This window comes from Symphalangus syndactylus, chromosome 4 (genome assembly GCF_028878055.3).
Source record: "Symphalangus syndactylus isolate Jambi chromosome 4, NHGRI_mSymSyn1-v2.1_pri, whole genome shotgun sequence".
Taxonomy (NCBI): Eukaryota; Metazoa; Chordata; class Mammalia; order Primates; family Hylobatidae; genus Symphalangus; species Symphalangus syndactylus.
Window position 1 is genome coordinate 34,622,810 of NC_072426.2, and position 18,274 is coordinate 34,641,083.

Consider the following 18,274-nt stretch of genomic DNA (forward strand, 5'->3'; position numbering starts at 1 on the left):
TTTTATTTCTTCCCATCCCTCAAGCCTCAACCCCTACCCCCAACCCTGACTGACTCTTATCAAAGTCCTGGGGATATTTAGTGGCACTCTTTTGTTTATTTATCTGTCCCCTCCTACTAAATATACATTTCTTAAGGGCACATATTGTGTTATATTTGTCTTTGTATCTCTCTAGTGCCTCACAATAACTGCCATGTATTAATTACATGAAGAAAGGAATCCTCAGGTTTTGAATCAAGAGTACTAGAGCTTTCGGCACATTCTGGCATCCTTCTCTTGGCTGACCCCTGATATCCAGAGAGAGACAATCAAGATTCCCTTGATAAACTGTTAGTCAGCTGTGCCTCAGGAGCCATCAGGGTCTCCTGCCCCAATAAAGAGTTTTGGGGAATGTTGCCTTGGTCCACAGTCACTTACAAGAAGTGAAAGATTACATTTTGATATGGACATAAACCTGAGTATGTAAAATACGCTAATGAGAAATTAGAATGATTTTTTTTTTCCATGGATAGGAAGATTTAGAAAAAGAAAATAGAATCTAAGAATTTATATTTGGAAGTATGATCCAAATCTTGACAATGGATCAGTCACAATCCTTTTGAGCCATGTGGAAGGATCAGAAACAACACAGAGGGTTTTGAGGGGCTGCTGCACCCAGTACTCAGCCATCCTGCTGCAATGACCCTCACATTTAAGTCACTGGCATGTCCAAGTCCAGCAGCATTCCTCACTTGACAAACCCTTATATCAACCCATGAAAGTGGAAATGTCACTTCTAGACTCTTCTGAAACTAGCCTCTGCCAAACTGGATGAGCCAGGGTAAAAGAAGATTTTATATCCCTATTTTTAATTTTGACCTATTGCCATCTGAAAACCCCAGCTGCCCTGAGAAGCATTTGGCCCTCTGCTGGGACACACCCTTCAGAGACTGATGCCCTCAGAGCCAAATGCAGAGCTTTGGTCTGAGCCCAATGCTACAACGAGTGACCAGCATAAAAGAGAAAATTCACAAAGCAGCACTAAAATAGGAGATATAATTAGTCAATGTGTCTAACACTAACCTAACTACTTCGAGTGGTAAAGGCAAGATAAACTCAGAATTTAGCTTCTTATCATGCATCTTCTCTCTTTTTGCTTTTGCTATTGACATAATATTCAGGTTAATCACTTCTCAACCCCCTAACAAGGTAAGGCAGCTCACACATGAAAATCTTATTTACTTCTAATGCCACCAAAAAGAATCCTATGTCCTAAAAAATTTTTTCAATCAAGAGAGCTGAGGCAGTCAGGCATGGCGGTGCATGCCTGTAGTCTCAGCTACTTTAGAGGCTGAGCCAGGAGGATCACTTGAGCTCAGGAGCTCGAGACCACCCTGGGCAACATGGAGAGAGCCTGTCTTTAAAACTCTGAGAGAGACGGAGAGACAGATACAGGGAGAGACAGAGACAGAGAGAGAGACAGACAGAGACAGACTCAGCTCTGTAATATATGCCAATTACAGGCAAAGTACTATTATTGCTCAAGGATTTATCTTGAGCTCCTTACCTGACATACAAAGGAAAGTACAAAGCAAGGGAAAAGTGACTCAGGTATTATTTTAGTATGAAAAGTTAATCTCAGAAAGACTTAAGAAATATCTTCAAATAATAAGCACATTTATCTTGAGGATTATAATGGAATTTTCTAAATTTTCTAAGTTGTTTCTACTTTGTGAAAAGTGAAATGATTCTCACTTGCCATGCAAAGAAAGGCAGATGCATCTATCAAAAGAAAAATTAAACAGGGAGTGATTCAACTGTAGAATAATTCTGACCTAACAGGTTTTTTTCCCTCTTGATGTAGAGGACAAAGTGCTTGCCACATGTGCTTTTGCATTTCAAAATTAAAATAAAAGCAAATGCAATTTGAAATTATCAAAAGTAATATATGGCATTTAAATCATATTTTAATTTTTTTCAAGAACTTTCACAAATATACCGATCCATATCAATAGATATGTTGCACATGTTGTGGAAGAGAAACATGATAAATAATACTTAACCCTCACTATCTCTTCTACAATTAGTATCCAGGTTATGCCTGAACCCAAGCCAATCCTCTTGCCAGCATAACGTCCTGCCACAGGAAATAGATTGGACTAAAATAGATTAGAGCAGTGCATCTACTTTTCACTACCTCGATTTCCTGAAACCTCTTCACATTTCTAGGACATGTATGAGTAAGACGATACATTGGCAATTTTAAAAAAGAGAAGAAAGGAGAAGAAAGGGTAAGAAGAAGGCATCACATGCTCTAAGAAAAAGGACAAAGGATGTGATTTGATGATGAGTTAACACTGAGGTTGCTGCTGTCACATTCACATAGTAATCATGCCCTATTGAAGCTCTGTACCTTATCTCTCACCACTGCCAGAATTCAGGAATGCCTGAGCTTCCCTGGAGTAAAGAAGGCAGATTGCCTACTCTGTATTTATTCTCCTTTCTTTCTTAGTGAAAACAAACAAACAAACCCCCAAACCAAAACACAAAAAATAAAAGCAAAACAAAACAGACAAACTTCTCTGGTAGTGTGCTTAGCACTATTTCCCAACTTTTTTTTGCACATAGAAGTGGCCAGTGGGGTATAAGGAGATGTGGTTTGGTGGAACTTCTGGGAAAGCCTTGTTGTGCTGACTTTCTTGCTGCCTGTGGCTTGAAAGTAAATTTGGCAACCCAATCAACAGTCTTTGGAGGGAAAAGCCAAAGATTCACTGCAATTCCTGTTAAAATATCAACCTCATTTTCACAGAATTAGAAAAAGCAATCCTAAAATTCACAGGGAACCAAAAAGGAGCCCAAATAGCTAAAGCAATCCTAAGCAAAAAGAACAAAGCTGGAGGCATCATATTACCTAACTTCAAATTATACTACAAGGCTATAGTAACCAAAACAGCATGGCACTGGTATAGAAATATATGCATAGATCAGTGGAACAGAACAGAAAACTCACAAAAAAAGCCACATTCCTCCAGCCAACTAATCTTTGACAAAGTTAACAAAAATAAACACAGAGAAAAGGACATCCTATTCAATAAATGGTGCTAGGAAAATTTGATAGCCAGATGAAGGAGAATGAAACTGGACCCATAACTCTCACCATATACAAAAATTAACTCAAGATAGATTAAAGACTTAAATGTAATATCTGAAATTATATAAACTCTAGAAGAAACCACAAGAAAAACTCTTTTGGACATTGAACTAGGAAAAAAATTCACGACTAAGACCTCAAAATCAAATGCAGCAAGTCAAAAAACAGACAAATGAATCTTAACTAAAAAGCTTCTGCATAGCAAAAGAGACAATCAACAGAGTGAACAGATACCATATAGAATGGGAGAAAATATTCACAACTATGCATCTGACAAAGAACTAATACCCAGGATTTACAAGGAACTCAACTCAACAAGAAAACATCCTCATTAAAAAGAAGGCAAAGGACACGAACAGACATTTCGTGAAAGAAGACCCACAAATGGCCAAGAAGCATATGAAAAAATGATCATCATCACTAATCATCAGAGAAATGCAAATCAAAACCACAATTAGATACCATCTCACACCAATCAGAATGACTACTGTGAGAAGTCAAAAATAATAGATGCTGGTGAGGATGCAGAGAAAAGGAAATGCTTATACGCTGTTAGGAATGTAAATTAATACAACCTTTAAGGACAATTGTAAGGAGATATCTCAAAGAACTAAAAATAGAACTACCTTTGATCCAGCAATCCTACGACTGGTTAGATACTGCTGGTTAGATATTTCCCAAAGGAAATAAATCATTATATCAAAAAAGATACTTGCACTCGTACGTTTATTGCAGCCCCATTCACAATAGCAAAGTCCTGTAATCAACCTTCATGTCCACCAATGGATGATTAGATAAAGAATATGTGAATATGTGAATATGTGGGATATATACATTTTATTCTTATTTATTTATTTATTTATTTATTTTTTTGAGACCGAGTCTCACTCTGTCACCCAGGCTGGAGTGCAGTGGTGCGATCTTGGCTCACTGCAACCTCTGCCTCTCAGGTTCCAGTGACTCTCCTGCCTCAGCCTCCTGAGTAGCTGGCCACCATCCTCAGCTAATTTTTGTATTTTTAGTAGAGAAGGGGTTTCACCATGTTGGCCAGGATGGTCTCCATCTCCTGACCTCGTGATCCACCCACCTCAGTCTTCCAAAGTGGTGGGATTACAGGCGTGAGCCACTGCACCCGGCCTATTTTATTCATTTTTATAGCTGAGTAGTATCCCATGGTGCATGTGTGTGTGTGTGTGTATACAGATATATATACATACATATAGTAGTATTCCATGGTATGCAGATATTGCATACCGTGTGTGTATGTGTGTATATATATGTATATACTATATGTTTATAGCTGAGTGGACTATTAGTTATAAAGTCTTGTTTGACAAATATAAAGCTGGAAATATATATATTATATATAATTATAATATATATAATTTATGTGGGTGTATACATATATACACACACACATAAATACACACACACACCCCATGGAATACTACCCAGCTATGAAAAAAAATAAAATTATGTATTTTGCAGCAACACAGATGAAACTGGAGGCCATTATCTTAAGTAAAATAACTCAGAAAGTCAAATACCGCATGTTCTTGCCTGAATGCGAGAGCTAAATGTGTGCACATGGACCTAGAGAGCGGAATAATAGACATTGGAGACTTGGAAAGGTGGGAGGGTAGGAGTGGGGTGAGGGACAAGGAATTCTCTAATGGGTACAATGTACACATTTTGGGTGATGGTTACACTAAAAGCCCTGTCTTCAGCACTAGGCGACATATCCAGATAACACAACTGCATTTGTACCCCCAAACTGATTTTTTAAAAAGTCACAGGGAACTTCCCTCGACACCCTATATCAACATCAACAACTGCCCTGTCTACCTCCTAACTGTTCGTGCCATGAGAAAATGGAGGCTCATCAATTTAAACCATAGTAGCTAGGACTTTTTTTTTTTTTTTTCTAGCAGATAAAGCCAATACCTAAAATTATATGACTGGCTTTGCTTAAGATTAAAATCTAGAAAAAGTTCCTGACCAGTACCACTGCCCTGAAGACAGGGATTGTTGGACATGTGCCAGAGATGGCATTACCCAGGCTCTTATGGAGGCAATTGTGTATGGAAATGAGAATCAATGTCCCATTAGAAAAGCCTGTGTTTAATTGACTATAAAAATATGCCTAAGGCTAATGGAATGTTATAAAGAATTATTTAAAGGACTGCTTTTCTTTTCAAATATTTGTAAAGGATGTTTTGCAGATAGGGAACTATGAATACTAAGTCTTGTTTGACAAATATAAAGGAGAAATCAACTAGGAATATACCAACTATTGCCCTGTTTAAGAGTTATTTGTGGGCCTAGCACAGCAGCTCATGCCTGTAATCCCAGCATTTTGGGAGGCCAAGGAGGGCGGATCACCTGAGGTCAGGCGTTCAAGACCAGCTGGCCAACATGGAGAAACCCCATCTCTACTAAAAATACAAAAATTATCTGGGTATGGTGGTACATGCCTGTAGTCTCATCTATTTGGGAGGCTGAGGCAGGAGAATCGCTTCAACCCGGGAGGTGGAGGTTGCAGTGAGCCGAGATTGTGCCACTGCACTCCACCCTGGGTGACAAAAAAAAAAAAAAAAAAATTATTTGTCAGTAGAAAGAGAGATTGGAGTCATTTGCTGCACTTATTGCTTTATAACTTTGGTCAATTTTACACTGCTTTTTGTGCCAAAATTATTATTCTCATCCAAGGAAAAAACAGTTCACTTACTAATTATTTACTTGTTATCTATGAAGGACTCCAGGTTATTTATACATAAGAAAAGTATGTATAAATAAGAAAAGGGGCTGGGCAAGGTAGCTCACCCCTGTAATCCCAGCACTTTGGGAGGCAAAGGTGGGAGGATCACTTGAGGTCGCGAGTTCGAGACTATCCTGGCCAACACGGTGAAACCCCCTCTCTACTAAAAATACAAAAATTAGCTGGGCCTGGTGGCACACGCCTGTAATCCCAGCTACTTGGGAGGCTGAGGCAGGAGAATCGCTTGAACCCAGGAGGCAGAGGTTGCAGTGAGCCAAGATCGTGCCACTGCACTCCAGCCTGGGTGACAGAGCGAGACTCCGTCTCAAAAAAAAAAAAAAAAAAAAAAAAAGAAAGAAAAAGAAAAAGAAAAGTAGCCCACAAGCACAGAGGTAAAAATGAAATGAAATAAAATGTACAACCATTAAATTCCTTACAAATTTTTCTCCTTAAAATTATGCTAAAATACACATAACAAAATTTCCCATTTAAAGCATTTTCCAGTGTACAGGTCAGTAGTATTAACTACTGTGTATTCACATTGTTCTCCAACCATCACTATTATCCATCTCCAGAACCTTTTAGTCTTCCTAATTGAGACTCTATCCATTAAACATTAACCCCCCCTTCCCTTCTCTCTCTACCCTTGACATCCACCATCCTCTGTCTGTCTCTATAAATTTGACTACTCTATATACTTCATATAAGTAGAATCATACATTTGTCCTTTTGTGACTGGCTTACTTAGCACAATGTCTTCAAGATTCCTCCATGTATTATAGTAGTATATGTCAGAATTTCCTTCCTTTTAAAGACTAAATAATATTCCCTTGTGTGTATATGCACAGTGAGTATATGCATTCATCCATCGATGAATATTTGCTTTGTTTCTACCTTTTGGCTATCATGAATAATGCTGCTGTATCTTTTTTTAAGTTAAAGTTTTATCAAGTCACGTTGTGGTTTTGTAATAGAAAGAATGTTTGTCAGGGTCAGAAATTACGGAGGGGAAAGCTACATTTAGATTAAAAGCAAGTTTGGGAGTTTGATTTTGAATTTTAGATTTCACTGGGTATAATTCTGGAGAGGATGGGGCAGAAAATGATTGAAAGTTCCCAGGAAGAAATATCTGTCGAAGATAACACACTCTCTAAATGGAGACAGTACCTAAAACTTGATCTCTTAGGGTATCTAAAGTAATCTAGAACAACCCCAGTTCATTCATCTGTATATACAATAATGTGATCTAAATATTAGGTTTAAAGGAGAGCACTGCAGCTGCCCCAACATGGATTAGTAAATCAAAGATGTAAAAAGCATAAGGGAGGCCAGGTGCCGTGTGTCACGCCTATAATCCCAGCACTTTGGGAGGCCGAGGTGGGTGGATCACAAGGTCAGGAGATCGAGACCATCCTGGCTGTGGTGAAACCCGGTCTTTATCAAAAATACAAAAAATTCGCCAGGTGTGGTGGCGGGTGCCTGTAGTCCCAGCTACTCGGGAGGCTGAGGCAGGAGAATGGCGTGAACCCGGGAGGCGGAGCTTGCAGAGAGCCGAGATCACGCCACTGCACTCCAGGCTGGGAGACAGAGCGAGTCTCCGTCTCCAAAAAAAAACAAAAAACAAAAAAAAGCATAAGGAGCATAAGGGATACTCAAGGGTCCTCCAACCAATAGTGTTTAGCGAAATAACTGAACAACACTGAAATGGTGGTTTGCATCATTCCAGTGTTCTCTGATCATAGCCACCTGCTCAACAATAGGAAGCTTATTAAACCAATAGCATTCTATTAACCTGTCTTTAAGGAAGTTCTTCTTTATGATTTGTCCCTCAAATTAGATTACTAAAATAATAATATAGCTATATACCCACTCAGTTTCTCTTTTCTCAGAAATCTAAGTTGTCTACTGATCAAAAAGGCCCTAACAATAAAGATCATCCTTAGCAATAATAAAAACACACATGTAAAACCTCTCAACCTATTTTACTAAATGCAGATAAACAACTCGAAGGCAACTAGATGGCCAGAAAAATGTAACACATATTTCATAATTCTGACAAATCAGAACTTCCTTACTCCCTCAGGCTGTGCTTATGTTTTTCATCTGGCTAAACAGTGTTCCAGCTCTCCTTCCTCCAGGAGGTCCTGGATTGCCAAAGACTATCAACTGACAAGTAAATATTTCCTGAGCATCTACCATATTAGCAGACTAAATCACTGAAGGCACAGATGTCCTAAGGCGCTTCTATTTCTGTGATTTTTTTAGTGGTGCCTAAACTAGGAGGGTGCTCCTGGTGAAGCAGAAGTAGATGTGCAGATAGAGACTGACAGACCTTACCCATCAGTCTCCTTAGGCTGTGGAATTATAGGTACCTTTGCGGCTGCGTGAGGTGAGGCTCCTTGGTCCAAAAGCAGAAGGGCCACTTTCTGATTATCGTAATGTGCAGCTACATGCAGTGGGGTTAGCCCGCTCTGAAAACACGTGCAGAAATAACAACCAGTGTCAAAGGTGTCTTAATACCAGAGGCCTAGATTGAGGAAATGAAATTAGATTGGATACGACATAGGGCATATTTACATTCCACTTTCCACAGTACTTGGACCCCAGCATTTACCTTTTATTTCCCAAGTGTTCTTCATCCTAGTGGGACCTAAATATTTAGTTATAATTCGAGTGGCTATTAGTGAGTATTAGCAAGGGTGTGTTTTGTAATCGTGGAAGTGGCCTGCTTCAGGGGGGCTGGTGACCTCTTACCTTCCCAGCAGCATCTGGAGATGCACTTTTCTGTAGCAGGAGATTGGCGACTTCAAGCTTTCCATATTTTGCTGCCACATGAAGAGGAGTAAATCCTTTCTGAAAAAAAAAAAAAAGAAACATAAAAATAATGAACAATAGAAATGACATAAGGAAAATACACACAAAACCCAAACCAAACAACAAACAAACAAATAGATATGACATAAGGGCACTGCTTTCCAGAACTGATTAATTATTCTATTGATGATGAACAGCGAGGTCTGCATTTAAAGTCCAAGACTCATAGATAAGAGTTCAAGAGCCTTCTTATCGAGAGGATGTGAGCATAACATACGAGGATACCTAATCTTTCTCCCTTTTGCTGACTGAGCCATGACATGCTATTGGTTCTGGAAGTCTTCAGGTATCTCACCAGGATGAAGTTGGAGAGCTGGATCTGAGGCTTATTCTAGGGCTGTTTTAAGAGTTTCATATTGTGGGAAGAATAAGTTACAGGGTCCCAGACTCAGCTTGGAGGGCTTGGGAAAATCCAGGGCAAGTCTGAACCTCTCACAATCTCACATCACCAGACCGGACACTTTCTCTTCTTCTTTCCCTGTTTCTCCATGTATACACAATCCTTATGTGTCCTCTAGCCTTCAGGAGGAGGAGTCAGAAATTCTCTCACTTTTGCCACCAGAGGTGAACGGAATAATGACACGGTTTTAGAATGACGACGTCTATTCTGTAGGTGAACTGAATAATAACACATGGACAAATATGCAACACTTGGATATTAATAGCTGAGTGGCTGGCTCCCTCAGACTTCCAGCTCCTACAAGAATCTGTGTATCAACCAGCCAATCAGCACACAGTTGTGGGGGTCCCAGTCATGAGTCAGGGATTAGGGGGTCATCAGCACATTCGACCTCATGAGACTACAGCAAACTAAAAGGAATGTGCAGCTGGTATGGTGAAATGCCTCAATACTCAAGACCCTATCACCCATTATTCTGTTTCACATCAAATGAGCTTCCTGAACTTGCATCTCAACTCTACTGAAGAGCCCAAAGAATCACAAGAAATGAAATTTGAGATAGTCATTATTTATCCTGATAGTTTTCTATTTGTAATTGTCTTCTATATTGATTACACATTAGTCTTTCTTATCTGCATCCAAATAAAAGAGTGCAGTACCAGTTACTAGCTTCGGAAGATGCGCCACAAGCCAATTCATCTTGCTATCACACTTGCAAGACTTATGTAGTATCACAAAAAAAATGAGCTCCAAATTTTGCATTCTGCACATGCAGAACAACTGTTTATGTTAGGGTATTACTCTAAGGCATCAGAGTTGAGATAAAAATAAATCAAACCATAAATCAGACAAGACAATAATGACACAAAAAAGAATGAGAACAAACAAAAACAACCCCAAGAAAAATTCACTGCCAGTTTTGCAAGTATTATAAAAGCATCTACCAACTGTGCTGTAATAACATGGTTTGTGTGCTTTGCCTGAGCATTTTGCTAATCTGTAGCTCTGTTTTTAAACTACCATTTAAGGCCATCAAATAATTTACAAGAAATCTGACTCTGGATATCAGTAAGGTTTCATTGGAAGATAATGTACTAAGAAACTTAAGGCAACCCCGCCCCCCCCCACAAAATACTACCAGTTACCCTCTCCCACCACAGAGCTTTGCTGGCCAAATTAATGACTGCCGTGGGATCGCAAGAATAGATGCTGTTGTGCAGCTTCTGGACCTGTTACTATGCTGGGAAATGTAAGGAAGATGTATTTGGGAGGACAGAGCAGGATTCTGAGATTTGCTTTCATACCTTTGTTGTTATAGATAAAGATGCTCCATGATCCAAAAGGAACGCGGCCACATCCTCATGCCCCTCTCGGGCGGAAAGGTGAAGTGGGGTATACCCAGAAGTTGTGGCTGCATTTGGAGATGCCCCTTGCTGCAATAGCTGTTGTACTATGTCTGCTTTTCCCAGTCGGGCTGAAATGTGGAGTGGGGTTTGGTCATCCTAAACAGCAAGGTAGAAATGTAAGGCTGATGAGCTGAGGAAACAATAGTGCCTTTATGAAAAATTCAGGGAATATTAGCTGCTTGATGTAAGAGGTACAATCAACTTTTTGAGTCAATGCTAAAAAAATCTCATTTGTCTTTTTCTTCAATGTTCAGAAACGAGGAGATGGTAGCGCTAAGCTAATTAAATACCTTTGGAGAGTGACTCATTAATAAGAAAACTGTGAAATGCAGTTCTGTCTATAAATTACTCCCCACCAACACCTGACACAGAGAATCAAATTTGAACTTTAATTGCTCCTTCTTTGGGAGATAAGAGAATGTATCCTAGTAAAACTCATATACCTAGGAGGGATATTAATACCTCCACACCAGTTATTATGCACTCACATGGAATGAATTATTTTGTTGGTTCTGCCTTCCCATAGACAAAAGCAGAGTGTGAGGAAGGCAGTGTAGGGTTGCGCAATATACCTGTGCAAAGGCTCCCAGCTGAAGGGTCAGCAGGGGCTGATGCTCTCTGCTTGCCAGGCTGTGCATCCTGGCAAGGGCTGCATCTGTCTCAACTGGAGAGCCACCTCACTACAATTCACCCAAGGGCAGTACTCACCAAGTCCTGATCCCCTAGGGTCTTATCTGCAAGTGGGAGGGCAAATCATTTTAATTTGCTCAAAGATCCCTGTGGTAGTCCTCTAAATAGAAATTCTCTACTGAATTGTGATAAGGTTCAGGTAAATGGTTTAAGTAGGAAAGGTAGAGAAAAGAGGCTAGAATAGAGGACACCATTTTGGAAGAATAAGGAGGATGAGGGTCAAGGTCAAAGTAAGAGGGGCTATCTAACCAGTGGGAAGCATAAGAGGAGTTAGGGAGATGCTGCGAGGGAGAAGAGGAATATTGAAAGCAGAAACAAATAGGTGCCAAGGAAAAATCTCACATACTGCTACTACTGCCACCCCTTAACTTGAAACTAGAGACTGCAGACTTGTGCAAATGTATATTTACATATTGTAGGTTGAAATTAAATGGTTTATGATTCTGGACCTGAACTGGCCATTCTGATAACCAGACCGAACTATCTATCCCAATAGCAGCAGATAAGTGGGTTTCTCCTGCAGGTGAAATACGAGGCCAATTCTGAAGTGGCCATACAGCTTGTGTAGAAAAAAAAAAAACAAACCCCATTTTCCTTTTGTGGCTGTTGACAGCTGACTTATAAGTCAACCAAAAAACCTCAGTTATGCCTCTAGGTTGTGATTATTCTAGAAGCTTTGTGCATAAACCCTTCTCCACGGAGTGTGAAGAAGTTTGGACCAAGTCTAGATTCAGTCCCCAATCTGTTAGGGACTAGCCGTGTGCTGACAGTTTCAGGCACAAGTTCTCATCTCTTCCTATTTCATTTTGTTAAATAATAGAATGAACGAATCTGGAGGGAAGGGATTTTTTTAAAATGTTACTAGGGTAGGGACTTTCATCATTGGAGGTTGTTCACTATTTTTAAAGTATTCTTGAAAGACGGCATGTATATACTTAAAAGTTTTATGAAAATCAAACAGGTTTTCCTCAATTTCAAACACTTTTCAAGTATTGTGCATACCTTAGCTTTAGCTTCTACCTGAGCTCCGTCTTGTACCAGATACCGCACAACTTCAGCTTGGCCGGAGCGAGCTGCCATGTGCAGTGCTGTCTCTCCTCTCTGGGGAACATGAGCCAAAGTAAATTAGCTGCAGCTCTGAAGAAGAGTGGCGTATTTTATTTGGCATAAAGCTTATGATGGACTTTTTTTCAAAAATAAAAAATAGTCCTAAGCACTTCCTTATTGAAAAGATAGGAAATCAAATGCATAAGAATTTCACAGGAACCTGGTCCATGAGGCAAAGACTTTGGCATAAGCCTAGGGAGTCTTGTCACCCACTGTGCCAGGGGTGCTGCTCAGTAACCTACAATGTGGCCTCCCTTGGGGCTGGAAAGGCGAGTGCTCATAGGAGCCAAGCAGTGGGGTGAGTGAGTACAGCTGGGCAGGTGTGGAGTGCTTGAGAGAGCCCACACCTGCGCTGAAGCAGGCAGCCAACCCCCCACCCCCCACATCTGCAGCTCGCTGCTGTCACTGTGCAAGATGCCAGTCTTACCATGCCACACCATGCAACTTTTCAGAAGAAGTGGCAGTCTGGATTTTATACAAATTTTCTAATGCTTAAATATTGACCATAAATTCAGAATTAAAAACAAAACACTACATGGGCAACATAAACATAGCCAAGGGCTGGATTTGGCTTGTCAACAGCTGGTTTGCATTTCTTGTTTTATCTGAACAGATCAATATCTTAGTCTTTGGGCATTTTTCCCAGTGGGGCATTTTCTTTGCCCTGGACCACCCTCCCCCTACTTTTTCACCAAATAGATTCTAATTCAGATTACTTCTTTACTTGATTAAAAATGAAAATGACATTAGAAACAGATACACTGAAATGGACAAATAACAAAAATGAAATATATTCTCTCACATAGGTGATGCTCACTTTTAAACTGCCTTTATAAATTGGTCTTTGCTTTATAGGCCACCTACTTCCATGGAAAGACACGTGAAGACAGATTCCACAGGAAACTGGTGGATTGTGTTTACTGGAAAGATGCTGAGGATGTCATTTAGTATATTACTCAGTGTTCCCTTTACGAATGAAAACATTCTGTGCAATTAGTACCAGGAAAGACTGTATTTCATCTGAGAAGCTGGTCTATTTCTATCTTTTGGTTGTACTGCTTGGGGCTGCTGGAAGACGCACTCTTGCTGGGGAGCCCCACTCTCAGGGTAAGCGTGCAGGGCCTCCTAGCTTGCCCCTTCTGTGCCAGGATGGTGCTTGTTTTATTGTTACTTCTTTAATGCTCATGAGTCCAATGAGTGTTATTATGCTTATGGTCTGTTGTGCTAATATTATGATGTCAAATTTGAAATCCTGTAAAACAATGTCAAATGCCACATGCAGATCATGGGTGGTAAGTTACCACTCTGACAGCTACTCTGAAGTGAGCCTCGTGGTTCCTACAGAGCAATGCTTAGTGTGGGAAAAGAATACCATCGAGTAATCTATGAACACAGAATTCCGTGGGTTTGCTATAACATGGTGAAGCACATTAAAGAGAGACTACCTTGAATTTAGTTGAAATCACTTCTTTTTTTTTTTTTGAGACGGAGTCTCACTCTGTTGCCCAGTCTAGAGTGCAGTGGCATGATCTTGGCTTACTGCAACCTCTGCCTCTCAAGTTCAAGTGATTCTCATGCCTCAGCCTCCTGAGTAGCTGGAATTACATGCACGCACCACCACGCCCAGCTAATTCTTTTTTGTATTTTTAGTAGAGACGGGTTTCACCATGTTGGCCAGGCTGGTCTTGAATTCCTGACCTTAAGTGATCCACCCATCTCGGCCTCCCAAAGTGCTGGGATTACAGGCGTGAGCCACCATGCCCTGCTAAAATCACTTCTTTGTATAAATAACGATAGTGTCTAAACGACCTCTCCAACATGCGGTACTTTTTAATGTTTTTGTTGTAGAAAAATACCCCCCATACTTTATTTTTTATTTATTTATTTTTTTTGAGATGGAGTTTCACTCTTATTGCCCAGGCTGGAGTGCAATGGCTCAATCTCAGCTCACTGCAACCTCCGCCTCCCAGGTTCAAACAATTCTCCTGCCTCAGCCTCCCAAGTTGCTAGGATTACAGGCATGCGCCACCACGCCTGGCTAATTTTGAATTTTTTAGTAGAGACGGGGGATTCTTCATGTTGGTCAGGCTGGTCTCAAACTCCCAACCTCATGTGACCGGCCTGCCTCAGCCTCCCAAAGTGCTGGGATTACAAGCGTGAGCCACCGTGCCCGACCACACTTTATTTTTTAAAACATAATATCCAGTAGTAATGTACCTGTAAGGTTAATGAACATAGTTCATAAGTCCTAACAATTTGTGGCCAACTAGAGACTGAGTATATCTTGCCTTTAAAGGAAACCAACATATTCTTGAATTTTCTTCTTTTAAGTAGTCATATTAATTACATATTAATTAATTATAGTAACAATAAGGCCAGGCATGGTGGCTCATGCCTATAAGCCCAACAATTTAGGAGGCCAGCGCAGGAGGATTGCTTGAAGCCAGGAGTTCAAGACCAGCCTGGGCAAAATAGTGAGGCCCCCGTCTCTACAAAACATTTAAAAATTAGCTGGGCATGATGGCACATTCCTGTAGTCCCAGTTAGTTGGGAGGCTGAGGTGGGAGGAGCACTTGAGTCCAGGATTCAAGGCTGCAGTGAGCTATGATTGCACCACTGTATCAGTCTGGGAGACAGAGCGATACTCTAACTCTTAAAAAAATAAAAAATAAAAAAGTGGATAAAAACCACCTTTGCCAGCTTATTAAATACTCACAATGGACCTCCTTTGTTCAAAGAATACTTACCACATTGGTGGTGTTTGGTGAGGCTCCATGATGCATTAGTTGTGATACAATATTTACATGCCCCATGAAGGCAGCAACATGGATTGGGGTAAGGCCCGACTAAGGGGAAAAGAAGAAAATGATGGTTTGTTGGCTTAGCATAAAAAAGGTTTGTCTGTGAGCCTGCCTGCCTGCCATCCATCCATCCATCCATCCATCCATCCATCTAAATCAGTTTAATGATCACTTTAGAAGACATCAGGACATTCACCATTATGTTACAGATTCTAGATGGTAAATATATAAACATATAATCTTCATTTTCCTAAAGCAAACTCTGTTACTATGAAACTTATGTCATACGTATTAGAAAAGAAGAAGAATTTATTTCATACTTTTAATGTAGATCTTTGAAAAAATTGATAAATAACTTGAAGGTTGTTTTTCCCCTTTACTAATAAACCTTCCTTATCCATATGTGTGTGTGTAGAAGGAGGACAGCTGTGATTTCATACATATTAGTAAAAAGTCAACTTTTATTTCAGATCTTATTCTGGGCTTTAAAGAGGATTCCCATTTATGTCCCATATAAAAGAGCAGGGTAGCTAACACAAAGCTGTTTCTTTAGTAAATGAACAAATCAGCATTAATAGTTTCGAACAGTTAATTTTTTAACTTTATGGGTATTGTAAATTAAGGCAATATAAATAAAGCAAATATTACAATGGTCACTAGACTAGACTTGAATTGCTTCAGATCCTATGCACACATACATATACATAAATGTACATAGACCCCAGAATACTCTTCAGCATAAAGCAGAATTTATTGATTCCAGGATATTTTATATTGAATATGTCCATGATTGTGAGATTTAGAGTGAATAAGAAAGATAAAAATCTCGTCATTAATATTTTAAAGAGTATAATTTACTTGTGCTTTTTATATGAAATGATTCCATTTAAAATTTTTCAGAGTCTAATTTAGCTTACAGCATGAACATCATAACTTGATAAAACATTTTTTTTTAGTATGTCTAGAAAAAGCTAACCTGTTTTTTTAAAAAGGGACAGAAGGGGATAATTAATCTCAGCAGAAATTTGAGAAATGTCAAAAATATATGAAAGGAATTCTATACAATCAAAGTGAGGTAAAAGACAGAAAAGGAATAATTCCGGCTGTCCAGACTTCAAAAAGTGAGAAGAATGGAGGACAATTAGGAAAATGAGAATTTTGTTATAGTCTTGGCACCTTTTTCCATCAGCAGGGGGAGTAGTTAGAGCTCGTGCAAGGCAAAATCTTGGTCTGAACTGCCTTTTAAAGCTCTTAGGGAACCGAGAGCTGGATTACTGGTTGACATCTCTGGACATTTACTCAAACATCAGCCAAGAATTTACTTTTATTTTAGAGCCTATTCTGATCTCTAAGAGGGTTCCTATGCACTGAAAGTAAACTTTCTGTTTTATACTTACAAATAAGCGGTTGCCTAATATGAAGCCATAAGCCTGACAATATGGCAAATCAGTATTCACATTGTCAACCATTTAATATTTTAAAAATTCTAAGTGTAAATCTAGGCAAATATTCCATTTTCAGGCAAGAAACTGAAGCCAAGCCAACAATCACTAGACTAGACTTTAATGTTTATGTTTGCTTCAAATCCTATAGTTAAGCATCAGGCATTCAATAAAACTTTACTGAATGATCTGTGTATGGGCCAGACACTGTGGGTATATGAAGACCAGTCAGACTCAGCCCTGCCTCCAAGGAGCTTTCAGCCTCTGGGGGTCTTAGGGGTGTCACTGAGTCATAAATCAGAGAGCTGGATAAGGGCTTTGATGGAAATATGCACAGGATGAGCTGATGGTTCCTAGAAGGAACATGTAGTCCAGGCTGGGGAGTGAGGGGAGGTTTCCTGAAGAAGGTGGCCCAGATCTGGTTCTAAAGGATGTGCAGGATTTGCCTGGCCAAGGGGGTGTGACACACAGAGGCAGAGACATACAGAGGCAAACAAGAGAGTGTCTAGTCTATGGAAGTGCCAAGGGTTAGAATTAGAATTAACAGAGATCAGAGTGCTAGGAGGTAGTGAGGTGGAGGTTGGGGGTCTGGGACAAGTCTGAAAGGGTAGGTGTCAGGCTTGGTTTGCTTTGTAGAAGGCGCAGCCCTGATTCTGATGGATCATTTCTCTGAGTTCTGAGTTGGTTCCTATGAGAGAAACTTAGATCTAATACTTTACTAACCTCAGCAGCTGTTTCATTGATTTTGAGTTTTGAGACAGAGTAATCCTTACTTGACAAAAGCACCAAGGTCATCTTGTGCAGGGTTTCTCAACCTCAGCACATTTGACATTTTGAATCAGATGATTTTTTGTTGCAGGAGACTGTCCTGTATACTGTAAACTGTTTAGTAGCACCCTTGCCTTGACCTACTAGAGACCAGTAGTACTATCCAGTTGTGACAACTAAAAGTACCTCCAGACGTGACTAAATGCCCCTTGGGGGACAAAACTGCACCCATTAGAGAAGTACTATAGTATATGATTTGATATAAATTATGCTTTCTGTGAAGGTGCCCTTCCCCTTAAGCATGTGTTTTAGGTTACCTTTCTTGACACGGTGATACATTTGCATCCAACTCACCCACCAATATGTTTGTCTGCTTCTCCCAGGGACTGGCAGCCCTTTTCCTAAAGAGTTCAGAATGCAGTCTATGGCCATGATATGCAAACAAACTAGCTGGTCCCTGGAGATGGCCCTGGGGCTCTGGCTGCTAAAGCTATACTCTCGGTATCTCAGGACTCCCAGAAATCTTAACTCTTCTCACCTCAGTTACAGCTTGGATGGATGCACCGTGTTTCAGAAGGAGTTCCATTACTTTAATTCGATTCTTCTTGCAGGCAATATGAAGAGGGGTAAAGCCATTCTGCAAGGGACAAATACATATACCTGCTTGACTACATTCCATCAAAATCCAGTTTCACTATGTGCAGTAAATAGTTTTGCTAAAATGATGTGTGGTAAATTGAAATGAACAGAAAGTACTAGGGTTAAGCAGCATGTAGATTCTATTCTGGAAGTAGTCTAGCTGCCCTGGGAACCCAAGGTACCCTGATAATTGTGAACAGGAAGTGAATTTTTGTTACAGTCTCCCGGTTAGCTGAGGTAAAAATGATCATTCATTTCA

General features: G+C 40.0%; 1 protein-coding gene across 3 annotated transcripts in view; it reads right to left on the bottom strand.

The window, feature by feature from the left end:
• Positions 1–18,274, bottom strand: part of ANK3 (ankyrin 3) — a 556,820-nt gene that overhangs the window by 160,415 nt on the left and 378,131 nt on the right. For all 3 annotated transcript variants that reach the window (XM_055274392.2, XM_055274391.2, XM_055274393.2), the window contains exons 11-16: positions 17,915–18,013; positions 15,113–15,211; positions 12,261–12,359; positions 10,467–10,664; positions 8,643–8,741; positions 8,261–8,359 (exon numbers count right to left, since the gene is read on the bottom strand). In XM_055274392.2, coding sequence (XP_055130367.1) covers positions 8,261–8,359; positions 8,643–8,741; positions 10,467–10,664; positions 12,261–12,359; positions 15,113–15,211; positions 17,915–18,013 — 693 coding nt within the window. The remainder of the gene's footprint in view (positions 1–8,260; positions 8,360–8,642; positions 8,742–10,466; positions 10,665–12,260; positions 12,360–15,112; positions 15,212–17,914; positions 18,014–18,274) is intronic.